Source organism: Odocoileus virginianus, unplaced genomic scaffold, assembly GCF_023699985.2.
Source record: "Odocoileus virginianus isolate 20LAN1187 ecotype Illinois unplaced genomic scaffold, Ovbor_1.2 Unplaced_Contig_19, whole genome shotgun sequence".
In the NCBI taxonomy this organism is placed as follows: domain Eukaryota; kingdom Metazoa; phylum Chordata; class Mammalia; order Artiodactyla; family Cervidae; genus Odocoileus; species Odocoileus virginianus.
Genome location: NW_027224336.1, coordinates 1,401,373 through 1,414,855, shown reverse-complemented (window position 1 = coordinate 1,414,855; position 13,483 = coordinate 1,401,373). Strand labels below are relative to the sequence as shown.

At 51.9% G+C, this 13,483-nt stretch overlaps 1 protein-coding gene across 1 annotated transcript in view; it reads left to right on the top strand.

Moving 5' to 3' along the window:
• The window catches only part of MYLK4 (myosin light chain kinase family member 4), a 67,643-nt gene extending 54,461 nt beyond the window's left edge, over nucleotides 1-13,182 (top strand). Inside the window, exons 9-12 of the mRNA XM_070464147.1 lie at nucleotides 642-794; nucleotides 2,621-2,699; nucleotides 5,899-5,971; nucleotides 9,016-13,182. Of these exons, the coding sequence (XP_070320248.1) occupies nucleotides 642-794; nucleotides 2,621-2,699; nucleotides 5,899-5,946 (280 nt within the window). The 3' untranslated portion in view covers nucleotides 5,947-5,971; nucleotides 9,016-13,182. The remainder of the gene's footprint in view (nucleotides 1-641; nucleotides 795-2,620; nucleotides 2,700-5,898; nucleotides 5,972-9,015) is intronic.
• Nucleotides 13,183-13,483: the final 301 nt, after the last annotated feature.

Below are 13,483 nucleotides of genomic sequence, written 5' to 3'. Positions count from 1 at the left end.
CTGACTCTGGTGGGTAAAGGAGTAAATTCTTTCCTTATATCATCAGAAAAAGTAACAGTCTGTCTTCTTCACTCATCACCCGAATTCCTAGGACACCATCCTATGCTCTAAAAGTAACTTAAAAAACACCTCCAACCTACGTCCTGATCCCGAGTGACAAAGCAGCCTCACAGTTCAGGGGGTCATTCCTGGCGTCTGCCATCCGAGGATGTGATGGCACTCTGCAGTACAATACGTTAAAAGGGTGTTTGTGTTATGCTGTGAGATTCGTGTTTGAGGGTAGCTGTGCCTTCATCACAACCACTGCTCATAAACATAAAATTAGGCTCGCGAGTCGCTCACTCGTGTCCGACTCTTTGCGACCCCATGGACTGTCTGCTAGGCTCCTCGGTCCCCGGGTTTCTCCAGGCAAGAATACTGGAGTGGGTTGCCGTGCCCTCCTCCAGGGGATTTTCCCAACCCAGGGACTGAATCCACATCTCCTGTAACTCCTGCATTGCAGGCAGATTCTTTATCACTGAGCCACAATTCTTGGTTATTAGCCTTCTTTCCGTTTTAAATGACAGGACCAGGAAGGCTCCTGTCTCTGCAGAGTCTGAGGGTGTTTAAAGACTTCTCACCCTGGACACCGTGTCTTACAGACTCAGCGGCTTGTCCCCCTTCCTGGGCGATGACGATGCTGAGACCCTGAACAACATCCTGGCCTGCAGGTGGGACCTGGAGGATCAAGAGTTCCAGGACGTCTCGGAGGAGGCCCGGGAGTTCATCTCCAAGCTTCTCATTAAGGAGAAGAGGTGACCACGTCCCCTCTGGGCTCAGGAGGAGGCCGGGGGAACAGAGAGGCGGGGCCCCGGGGCTGAGGGGACCGCAGGCAGAGAAGTGCCAGCAGCCCCCGCGGTGGTCTCCCTGATGCACCTGCTGTAGACAGGGTGACTCTGATGCCCCCCACCCAGCCTCCTAAACCTGGAACTGCTGTGATCGCAGGGCTTGAGTGGGGCTAGGGGCTCCACGCCGCTGAATGCTTGACGGTTGTTTCATGGGAGAGCCAGCTGTGGGCCCGGCCTGCCCGCTGCTCTGCAGACGTGTTCTCTTTACCCCCTTCCCAGCTCCGTGGGAGGAGGGCATTATCAGTCTTTGTTCTTTGATGAGACTCCAAGATCATATGGTCGGTTAAGTGACAGAACCAAGAATCAACACAAGGCCATGCGCGTGACTGTTATGTATGAATGGCCTGCTTTCTGTCTTGCTAATAATTCAGAATTCAGTGGTTGAAGAGTACTGATACTGAAATACAGGGGCTCACATTTTAGAATCATGGAGGGGGTGGAGGATTGTGATGAGCCAGTCAAACATACTTTTCAGACGATTCTGTCTAAAATATATAATGACAAAAGATAAAACTAAATAACAAAAATTTTAAGAGACAACTCCCAAAAACATAAGAGAAAAATACAAAGAAAAAAGAAAACAAATTAAAAATAATTTTAAAAAGAAGAAAGTTTTAAAAGACAAAAAAAGGAAAACAAGAAACCTCCAAAATGGAAAAATAATGAGAGAAAATAGAAAAATAATAAAACATACAATGATAGATGTCATTTAAGATGTTCACAGCCAACAATACTTGCTTTATTGTTTTATTATCCTATAGCTTTTAAGTTATATAACCACAACCATGAACCAATAGACAGGCGGTTCAGTGGGGTGGGGTCTGGGGCAGACCCCAGTGCTTCTTCCCTTGCACTTCACTGTCCCTGATCCACCAGGAATTGCATCTGGGGCTTTGAGGGCAAATGTATAAAGTCCAGTCCCTGCCTTTAGGTAACTTGTGATCTAATAGAAGAGACGAGCAGTTTTTAGTTCAGTTCAGTTCAGTCGCTCAGTCGTGTCTGACTCTTTGCGACCCCATGGACTGCAGCACGCCAGGCCTCCCTGTCCATCACCAACTCCCGGAGTTTACTCAGACTCATGTCCATTGAGTTGGTGATGCCATCCAGCCATCTCATCCTCTGTCGTCCCCTTCTCCTCCTGCCCTCAATCTTTCCCAGCATCAGGGTCTTTTCCAATGAAGTCAGTTCTTCACATCAGGTGGCCAAAGTATTGGAGCTTCAGCTTCAGCATCAGTCCTTCCAGTGAACACCCAGGACTGATCTCCTTTAGGATGGACTGGTTGGACTCTTAAGAGTCTCCTCCAACACCGCAGTTCAAAAGAGTAGTTTTTAAAAGAGGCTTAAATACAATGTGGTGAATATTTATTGAAGATCAGGCTTCCCTGGTGACTCAGTGGTAAAGAACCTGCCTGCTAAGCAGGAGATACAGGTTCGATCCCTGGATTGGGAAGATAGAAGTTCAATTTATGCAGCTCAGACATCTCATCAAGAATGGTTATTTCTATTTGAAGGAAGATGTTCAGGTGGCAGAAAGATTTCAGAATTGTTTCTTGCTTGTCTTACCAATAGTGTTACCCTAATGGCATTGGAGGGTAACCTGTCCCTGATACTAATTCTACAGAAGACAGAATTGCCTGGCAACTTGACATGAGGCCATCTGGTCTCCCAAAGGCGGTGGTCAGAGCCAAGGTCTCGTTTGCTGGGTCCCTAATAACCCCTGCCTTTCCCTTTAGCTGGAGAATCAGCGCGAGTGAGGCTCTCAAGCACCCTTGGCTGTCGGATCACAAGCTCCACTCCAGGCTCCGCACGCAGGTAACCATGGCTGCTTCTCTTCTAGTCGGCTTCAACCTTCTGACGATCAGATGCTAGCGGCACCTTAGCCTCGAGTGACGTTCTTTCTAATTAGTTTCTCACAGCCTTCTAATCTTCTGCTAGTGCTAAATTGCCTAAAATGGTTTTATTAAGCTATTTGTGCCTTTTAATGATGCTAACTATGCTAGAGAATTATTTTCAGCAGAACCATTACATTTATTATTTAATTACTGTATCCATCACAAAGTGAATTGCATCGCCACCGTAACTGCAACCACACTCACACGTTTAGCCTAGGGCACAGGGACACAGAAAGTTTCGGAGAATACATGCTAATGTACATTCAAGGTAAATCTCCTACTTAGAGCTCAGAATTCTAACTTCCCTGCTTGCCTGGTTTAGTGTGCTCTAAGCACCAAAAAAAAAAAAAAAAAGGTAATATTCAGCTTGGACAAGAGATTAATGTAAGTGCATGTGAAGGAGACTCTTACCAAAGTCTGAGCAGAGACTGAATGGTGGGGTGTTCCTCGAGAGTGATCAGGCCGCCCCGTGTGGTCACATCTGACGCAAACTCCCGACTGCCTCTCACCACCCTAATCAGCACTTAACATCTCACATCCCTCGTCAGTCCCTCCAGCACAGGTCTCCTTCCTAAGCTTTGGGTCCGAATACTCCCCTGTGAGCAGGCCATCTCCGCTTGGACTGTCTCGCCGCCCGCCACCATCCCTGCCACCGTCCCCGCCGCCCTCCCAGACCCCAGCACGTCTCTGTGCCCCCTCTCCCTCGCCCAGTCCCTTCAGCTCATCGGTAATTTACCTCCAAGTTCTGCACTGATTGTTCCTGGGATCTGTACAGTCCCCACCACCACGACGGTTGTCTAGACAGAGGCCGTCTGTCACCCGAGTGACTGCCATCGCCTCCCGCTGACGTCCACGTCTAGATCGCCGTGGATCATATAAACAGCACAGAGGCAGACGGGTCGCGTCTAAGCAGCTTTCCTGAACATTTAGCGTGGTCAACGGGTCGCGACACCCAGGGAGGCGGTGGGCAGGCCCTGCCGTCAGACTCACCATGGAGGGGACTGGTCGGCCTCGTACACTCCCCTCCCCTCCATCTTCGCTCCTCCGGGGTTTGGAGTGGAGCTTTTCCACTGACCAAGCCCTGCGATGACTGTGCCCCAGGTACTCATTTTTTCCACATCCAGTTTTTATTGAAATTACTTCTAAATTCGGCATCAGTTGTAAGTTTTATTTGTGTCTGAATATACCTTTCCTTGATAATTGGTACTGATGTCAAGTAAAAATAGGCTGATTCCCTGGTAGGTACCTCACCCAGACGGCATAAACTGCTTATTAGGGTTACCAACCTATTCTGGGCCAATTTTCCACCCATGTATTTTTATCCAAGCTTATTGGTGTCCAAATACACTTTGACGTGGTGGACAATATGGAAACCACAACAGATAATTAATGACATTATACGGTGTAAAAGTGTTTAAAAATATTTTTTAGACCATATAACAACAAAAATCACCTTTTTGTTATTTTATCCAACTGCTGGTACCTAAGGTGAATAGATATTTCAGGGATGGTGAGGATTAAACAAAAAAATATTCCATTGTACAAATGCAGTTAGTTACCATGAAAGTTGAAATTGCACAGCGCTGTGCCAAGCGCTGTTCTGACGGCCTCAGAGTGAGCTCACTTGGTCCTCAGGCCGATGCTCTGAAACAGACATGCCACCATGCCCTTTATGTGAGTGGGCCGCTGAGGACAGGGCTACAGACCCACCCAGGATCCCACCACAAGCAGCAGGCCCTGGAGTCGGGCGAGGGTCCCCACTCTGCCGTCCCGCTGGAGGCGGGCTGCTGGGCCAAGGGGGCCTGTGCCATTTCCAGGACCACCCTTGTGTGACATCTTTCATGTTACTGAAAGACAACACTCAAGCTTAATATATTTTATTTTTCGGTGAAATATTGAGAATAACTTTTTCTAGTGGTTCACTTCTGTGAGAATCCTGTATCTATGTCCTGTAGAACCAGGATTCAACTTCATGTTGAAAATTCAACTCTTACCCAAACTATTAAAAATTTTGATATTTCAGAGTTTTCGTAATAAACTTTTATTTGTCTCTTTTCATTGTTTCGTGCTTCAAAGCACTTCCTGTTTCCCAACCACCAAGCATGCCCGTGATCCGTAAACTTAGAAGGATTCTCCTTGGACACTGAGGCCCGCGGTCTCTACCTCCTGAGCCGGGCTCACGGGGCCGAGCCCACCACCCGCACGGGACCCGTTGCGTCAGACAGAGCCTGGGCTGTGGCAGAGCCTCCCGGCGGGCAACCCGTGAGCCCTTGGCCAGCAGCTGTGCAGACACAGTCCCCGCTTTGGGGCTGGGGGCGGGGAAGCCGAGCGGGTGGGACCGATTGTCTCCTCCCGCAGCTCGTGACCATCCACCTCTCCTCCCGTCTCCTGGGTGCCGGCCTCATCCTCTGCTTCCCATTTACTGAGCTGACCAGACAGTGGACGTGCTCAGGGTCTACGTGCACCCACTCTCGTCCCTGTCACCAGATCATCCCTTCCTTAGTTACAGTTCTGACCACATTGTCCCCTGATGAGAGACACCCCCAGCCTTCCCCTTCCTGCACCCTGAACCCCCGTGCCCTCTTCTAGGCATGGTGCCAGTGTTGGGGCCCCAGCCCTGCGCCCAGGTCAGCCCAAGTCCTGGGCAGTGTCCAAGGTCCACTCCCAATGCCCTTTCTCCAGGACGGCCTCCTCACTGCCAACACACACAACACAGACACACACAGACACACACAGATACACAGACACACACACACAACCCCCCAGCTCTGGTAAGCACTGGGATCCTTCAAGGGGTTCCTTTTTTTCTCACAGACACACATACATTATAACGTCATCTGTGGTTTCTCTAAGGGGCAAAACCAACTGATTACAATTTTAAAAGCCTCGCTGAATTAACAAGGGTCATGGCATGCGAGTCTCTCTGCCCGTGACTCCGAGGGGAAGAGCGGTGATGACGGGTCCGCTGAGGGGCTGGGGAGGGGGACGCCCTCAAGCCGGATTCTGCGGCCGTGAGCCGTCAGGGTCCAGGGGCGTCTCTGCAGGAACCCCGCCTCTTCAGGTATCATCGGATCGCGTCAGTTCTGACCCTTCTCAAAATGTCTTCCTGGTTTTCCTAGAAGAGGAAGAATTGCTGCTCTGATGCCCAGGACCTGGTGACCAAATAGTGTCCGGAAAGCGCCCTCCTGAAAGGTTGGTCTGAAGGGGCCTCTGAGCCTAGAGAGGGCGGGGAGAGCCTGGCTGTCTCACCGTGCGCAGCGGGGCGCGTTTCCTCCGGGGGAGGCCCCGAGGCCGGACGGCTGTGTTTGGGTCTGTTCTGCTGTTTCCTAGCAGAGAGCCCTCTGTCTTGTGATGTGTGGACTGGGGACAGTCTCGTTTCCCATCCTTGTTGAGCAGCTCCACTGAGACCATCCAAGCAAAGCCGGAGACCGGGGCTCAGCGCACAGTAGGTCCTCAGGAGGGCTCCCAGGAGTCCTTGCCACATTGTACGTGGCTGAGGTAACAGGGGAGGGAGCGTGTCTGCAGAGTCGGGGAGCCTGAGGCCCTGCCTGCTGGGCACAGCCAGGGGCACGGTGGGGCCTGACCCTCTCGGGGCCTCTGCTCTCTCTTCTCCTCCCGAGCTGTTGCCAGGCCCAGACCCCTTCTTGGACCCCAAGGAGCTGCCTCTTCATACAAAGCCTCTGCTTGCTTAGAATTATGTCAGAATTATTCAAAGAAGGAGTGTTACACATGAGCAGGTGCTGTTACATCAATAAATGGTCCAATTTGTGGCCTAAAGGGGGCTTCCCAGGTGGTAAAGAACCCGTCTGCCAGTGCAGGAGGCATAAGAGACATGGGTTCGATCCCTGGCTCGGGAAGACCCCCTGGAGGAGGGCAGGGCAACCCACTGCAGTATCTTTGCCTGGAGACTCCCATCGACCAAGGAGCCTGGTGGGCTACAGCCCATAGGATCGCAGAGAATCAGTCACAGCTGAGAATCCGAGCGTGCGCGCGCGTGCACACACACACACACGCACACGCACACGCGTGTCCCAAAGGAGAGGCTGAGGGCCGTGCAGCATCCCAGAGGACTTCGAGAAGCCCCAGCACCCCGTGTGGTGCGGGGGACGCTCGGGGGCTGCCCCGTCACCTGGGCTGCGAGTCCACGGCCGGCCGGGCAGCTCGGCTTCAGCAGCCCTGCTGGACTCGAGCCTCGTGAGGTGGCATTCTGCAGCCGGCCCGTCTGGACTCTCCCTCTGACTTGTATCTACTCTGGCCCCAAGGTTTTGTTGGTCTGTTGACTGTATGTGCTCTTGTAAGCTGCCTTGAGTCTGTTGAGGAGTAAGACGGGGTAGAAATAAATCAGCAAATCATCATACAAGTCACGAACCAGCGTCAGCGAACACCCCAGCTTTGGCACGAGGGTCCCTTACTGGGCACCCTATCGCTTGCTTAGAGACTGATGTGATGTCAACGGGAAAGCTTTTGCTTTTGACATACAAAGACCGTTCCTGTTTGACCAGACTAGCGGGGAGTTGGCATTGGGAACTGCAGGGGGTAGCCTCACATCTGGTGACACGGTGGAGAAGGAGGGCCGTCTGCACCCCCTGAGGTGCGGGTCATCCCGGCCTCGCTGGGAGCCGTGGGCCCGAGGTCTGCAGGCAGCACGCCCCGGCGGTCCTTCTCTCCCCCAGCCCTGCCCAGAGGCCGCTCAGTCCCCAGCGACCACAAGCCCTGAGGGTTTGCCGCAAACCACCTTCCCACCATAAGCCCTGGGCGGGCTCTGGGGGCTGGTGGGAGCGAGGTCACTGGGTGCCAGGAGGTGCCCAGGAAGGAGGCCTGGCGCCAGGGGCTGGTGGGAAGGATGAGGCGAAAAGGCAGTGGGCGACGGCCGAGTCCTTCCCAGGAGGTTTGCTCTTGAACCCAAAGCGACGGAAGGGGGTGGCAGCCAGCAGGACAAGGACAAAAGGTTGTGTTTTTCTTTGTTTCCCCCAAACTTTAAACTTTTTATTTTGTATTGGAGTACAGTGAGTTAAAAATGCTGTGGTGGTTTCAGGTGAATAGTCAAGGGACTCAGCTATACGTGTAGGTGTACATGTATCCATCCTCTCCAAACTCCCCTCCCATCCAGGCTGGCACATAGCTGAGCAGAGTTCCAAGTACTGTGTCGTAGGTCCTTGTTGGTTATCTATTTTAAATGTAGCAGTGTATACATGACCTTCCCAAAGGACAAAGTGCTTTGAGCCGGTTGCCCTGGCAACGCAGCATCTTTGTTGCAGATGCTCAGCGAGACCACTCCAAACCTGGCCTGGTCCACTCCATGCCGGCCACTCAGGCTGGCCACCTTCCCTTCTTGGGTCCCCCCCCACCCCTCCAGGGGTCACAGAAACCCACCCCGGTCCCACCACATGTCCATGCAATGCAGGTGCTTCCTGGTTTCCTTTCTCACTTTTTTTTTTCTGTCTCAAACTAAAATGTAAGCTTAAGAAATTAACCCTGGGGGCAGCCCCCCTTGAGAAGGATGCTGTGCTAAAAGCAGTAGATCATGCTTCACAATCTCTCCTGCCAGGAGGGGCTGGGAGCTTTGGCAAGAAACAACATGAGTAAAACCAATTTTGAGATAATATTGATTTTTAAAATCTGGTGGTTGGAGATGATTCCTGTGGAAAAAGAGCCTTATGAATAAGGCATAACCCGCAATGCAAATTGAGGACAGAAATCTCCTGCAATTTGTCAGAGGTTTTTTGATGGGTTGAGGAAGCGCTCTAAAAACAAACCAGGTGGCATTTCATTTCTCCTTCCCGCTGCTCCATGGCTAGCCCGGGAGATGCGCACCAGGGCCAAGCCCTTGGGTCTACAGGGAGGACGTGGGTCACACACAGCCAAGAGCAGATGGAGAGAGTCCCATGCGCGTCCCCGGCAGCACTTTGATGCTGACGGAGCTGGCGGGACGCAGGGGTGGCAGCAGCTCAGAGCTGGCTGCGCTTCAGGTGAAACAAAGAGGCCTTGTCCTTCGATCCTGCACACAGTACCAAAATATCTTGCGTAAACTGAAACACACACACACACACACACACACACACAACCCACCCAGCTCTGGTAAGCAGTGGGATCCTTCAAGGGGTTCCTTTTTTTTCTCACAGACACACATACGTTATAAAAAGTCATCTGTGGTTTTCCTAAGGGGTGCAACCAGCTAATTACAATTTTAAAAGCCTTGCTGAATTAACAAGAGTCATATTTTGTTTGCTTTGCAGGAAAACTGCTGTGGTTGCTGCTGCCTTGAGAAGATTTTTGGAAAAATCAGCAATTCTGATGCCTTGACCCCTATGGAGACTGGTGGCTCTGGGCCGGGCGGGGGTGGGGGGTGCGTCACTCTGAACTCTGAGCACCTCTGCCAGGCTTGGGGGCGGGGGGCGCTGAGAGCTGAAGCCCTGGAGGCAGGCAAGCCTGCACCCCCCTCCTCACACCCTGTGACCGGGCACACCCAAAAAGATGGTTCCCCGCCATCCTGAGCTTAAAGCTTTCTGTCTTCGTTGCTGGGTCTTCGTTGTCTCATCTCTGCTATGTCTCAGACCACTAGAGCGGTCACACTGGAGACTGAGCTGAGGGTTTAAAATGTGTTGGAGGCAACAGCAAACTATTATCTATAGGGCGGATAAACAGCAAGGTCCTACTGAGCAGCAGAGGGAACTGTGTTCAGCGTCTCGGGACAGACCACCGTGCGTGCTTCTGCTTGGTCGCTCAGTCCTGACTCTTTGTGACCCCATGGACTGTAACCCACCAGGCTCCTCTGTCCACGAGCTTCTCCAGGTAAGAATACTGGAGTGAGTGCCATTTCAGACTATAACGGAAAAGAACATGAAAAAGAATGAATCGTTTAGTCGCTCAGTCGTGTCCGACTCTTTGCGACCCCATGGACTGCAGCACGCCAGGTCTCCCCGTCCTTCAGTATCTCCCAGAGTTTGCTCAGACTCACTTCCATCGAGTTGATGATGCCATCCAGCCATCTTATCCTCTGTCACTTTGCTCCCTTCTCCTCTTGCCCTCAACCTTTCCCTGCAACAGGGTCTTTTTCAATGAGTCAGCTCATTATAATGGAAAAGAATATGAGAAAGAATGTGGATATATGTTAAAAAAAAAAAGTTGGATACATTTAGAGGGAGAATTGCCTTTCAAAGGGGTGAGTATGTTGCCAGAAAAAGTTCTAAGTCCGGTGAACCCTTGGCCGGTTAGTCTCTCAGACTTTATTATTTTGATTTGGACTGAAATCCGGTGAATCCAACTGATGAGTAATTTGCTTTCTGGAACATAAGCTTTCTTTGAATTCTGAGCAACAGGCATCAGGTGGCCTGTCTGCCATGTGTTTTGAGACCTCCTCCAAGAGCAGCAGTCTTCCAAGCAGCTGGTCTACTTTCGGCTGAGGGACGTGGGTTGTCACCGTGCACCTTGCTCTTGAACCGTCATCCACATGAATCACGGGCTTCGAGGGGCGGTGCACGGTTAGTCTGCCCATTCACGGCCTTGAGTAACGCTAACTGTCCCGAGAGCTTCCCTCGACGCGGCCGGAACGAGAAGGGATGGCCCTGGCGAGTCCTTAGGGGCCAGTGCTGGGCTTCCTGTCGAGCGACCTGGGTAAAGAGGACCAGTGGCCACACCACATGTCGGCTCTTTGGCTCAGCCCTGCGCAGGGCACCCCCGCTCGGACGTGACCCTGATTTCCAGCTGGAGGTTCTTCCGTTCCCGAGCTCATGTGCCGTTTCTTCACATGTAACAGGGGACCTGAGCCCTGCTGTAGAAACGGGGGTTGTTTCTCCAGGAAGCTGAGACAGTGGATGCCACGCCCATCACTTACTTCTTAAGCCTCTCTCACGTTTTCCACTTCCAAATACCTGTTGTGTTGAGATCAGCTATAATAATGTCTTTATTTTTAGCTTAAGTTGCTCTAGGCTCCAGCTGCCTCGATAGTGATGAAAGGAACTAAGAACAGCCCTGGGGCCCGCCCAGGCAAGGGGGTTCTGACAGGCGCTGACAGTTCCCCATCCTCTCTGATCCCGCCCGAGAGTCCTCCTTGCCTGCCCACGTGCTTCAGGGGCGGGGGAGGCGGAGACAGAAGACAGGGGTAATTAGTTCAGGCCTCTCGCCAGCTCACCGGTGCTGCAATAAGATGCGTCTCCTTCTCCTTTGGGCCCGCGCATTCATCCAAGGCTGGCTTCTCCTTTTCCTGTTCTGTGATTCTGCTTCGTGTTTAATTTAGTTTCCTTAAAACACACACACGCACAAAAGACCCTGTGACTGAAGTGTTATGTTACCGCACTATCTTTAGCTCCTGGTGTTCATCGGGTCTGGAAAAACAGGAGGTGGTCCAGGTTTAATACTCAGTCCACAGAGAGCTGGCATCTGCTCAACTGCTGAACAGGACACAGGGGTCTGATCAGAAGCCCCTCATGGAGGGCGTGTTCTGGCCTGAGTGTGGGTTCTCCTCCGGCCTGCGCGGAGGACCTTCTGCTGGACGTGAGGGTCACCTCGGTCCTGGTCGCCTTCCCCGGTCCCACTGCACGCGGAGGACCCAGCTCCGGCCAAGTGATCGAGGGCTTGCTTGCCAGATTCACCCACTGATGACCCCGCAGTCAGCAGGCGTGGGTTTTGGGGTTTAGAAAGGAGACTCTGCTTTGAAAGCGGCTCTCCTCAGACTGTGTAGTTAGATTTGCACACTTGGCTGGGGAGTGCTGGGGCTGGATCCGCAGGGGGTGCTTTCTGCGGGCGCTAAGAACAGGGTGCTGAAGCGCCGAGGATTGCCCTCTAGTTACACGAGATGAGGGGGTTCCTGTCTCTTGCTCAGTGGTCCCCTCTGTCCACACCCTTGTGCCGCTGCAGGATGTGGCGATTCTGACGGGAAATGGGCGTCGTGCATCGGAGGAATCAAAAACCACAGGCGAGTGTGAACCCAGAACGGAGTTTGGCGGGACCGGGGTCCTCGTGGTCCCTTTCCCCCAGAAGTCACCAGGACCCAGGGGCTGTGTGGGCTTCTGCATCCTCTCGGGGGATGTGGTGGCCTTGCTCGCTCCTTTAGGCCATCACTGTTCCTCCAGCAAATGGAGGAAATTAAGTGCCAGCGGGGTGGGGCCTATCCCACGGCCTGGGGAGAAAGAAACTGTCAAGGGAAAAGGAACTGACAGGGACCTGGAATCTGCTGCTGCTTAAAAACCAGGGAGGAAAGGGTCACCTTGTTCATGACATAAAAGCCCCCAGCACGGACTCTCACCTGGATTAACCATGGAAACCATTTCCGGGTTGAGGTTGGCTGACTCCTGTCTTTGGGCACTGTAGAGTTGCCTGGAGTCACTTTCTGTCTGACTTGACATTTTTTTGCTTTCTTTCCTCAAAGATGCAAATAGGCGTGATGATTTGTCTCGCGAGGCAGACTCTGATGTGATGTAGTCTCAGATCTGTGAGAACCAACGTTTTCACCATCTTTATGGAAATTAGTACAGCAGCATTTTGTCCTTGTTTTAGAACCAAATATGGATTTTCTACGAGGGAAATGAGCAAGGCTCTCCTTTAATTCCTTTTCTGTCCTTCTGTTCCCACGACCCCGACTCCAGCCTCTGGGTTGTGGGAGGGCCAATATTACACTTGGGCCTGTTCGGTCTGGACTCCAGGCCAGCTGAGGGGCCTCCTTTGGAAACTGATCTGTGAGCTCGTAACTAGGGGTAGGGCGGGATTGAGCTCAGCTCTCTCCGCTGGAGATTCCATCCTGGGTTCAGGCGTTCTTCTGTATCCTTCTCAGATTGGCCACGATGCCCTCCTTTGCTTTTGCTCCATCTTTTAAAATATTTTGCATCTTTCTCTTTTTCTTAAGTTAGAATCAAAGTCTGGCTTCTTATCTATCACCATGTTCCCCTAGAGCCTCTCTGAGATGAAAATTACATTTGCAAAATGTGAGTTGCTTTCTGTCCTAAAGGACTGAGACGCTGCACTGAGTGGGCGGGACTTCCTGGGCTAGGACAACTTCCGGGCCTTGGGCGAAACTCACAGCTTCTCAGCTTAGAGGGTCAGTGCATTTCTCCTCCCAGCTCCGATCCAGGCAGGTGCGTCGTCCCTGGTGGTCTTGCTGTGGGCAGCTTCACCTTCCGTGAAGGCTTCTCACTCCCTGCTGCTGCCCACTCGAAGGGGCGGAAGAGTCCTGCTTGCACGTTCTATAGTTATCCCGACGGATAGATGCCGGTGAGCCCTCTGGACAAAGTTTCTCAGTGCAGACAAGAAATAAACACGGAGCCCCAAAGCAGTGACTACATATATCGTGTGTATTTTCTATTTCTGGCATAGTTTCATTCAGCTGCACTCCTTTTCCTTATAAAGATGTGTAACAGTCATATGTATGTATCATATTGAAGAATAAACTTGGACCTTGTTTATCCTTTGGTTAACGAGCTAATTTGTGGACGTGTCAAATGCGATGCAAACGTTCTCCTCTGGATGAGGATGGTGTATGACACCTGCTGATATCAAGAACCTAGGCTACACTCACAGGGACCCTAGACCATCCACAGGAGCCCTGGGGAAAACTACTCCCACAACTTGAATGCAAGGAACCAACATAAGGTGCAGGGTTTTGTCCCCTAATTTTAGCACAAAGATACCGACTGAGATAAAGACAAAGCGCCTAGTATAGCACCGTGTGAGGACTCATGAAGGCAGCTAGCAGCAGCTCGCCCTTTCCTG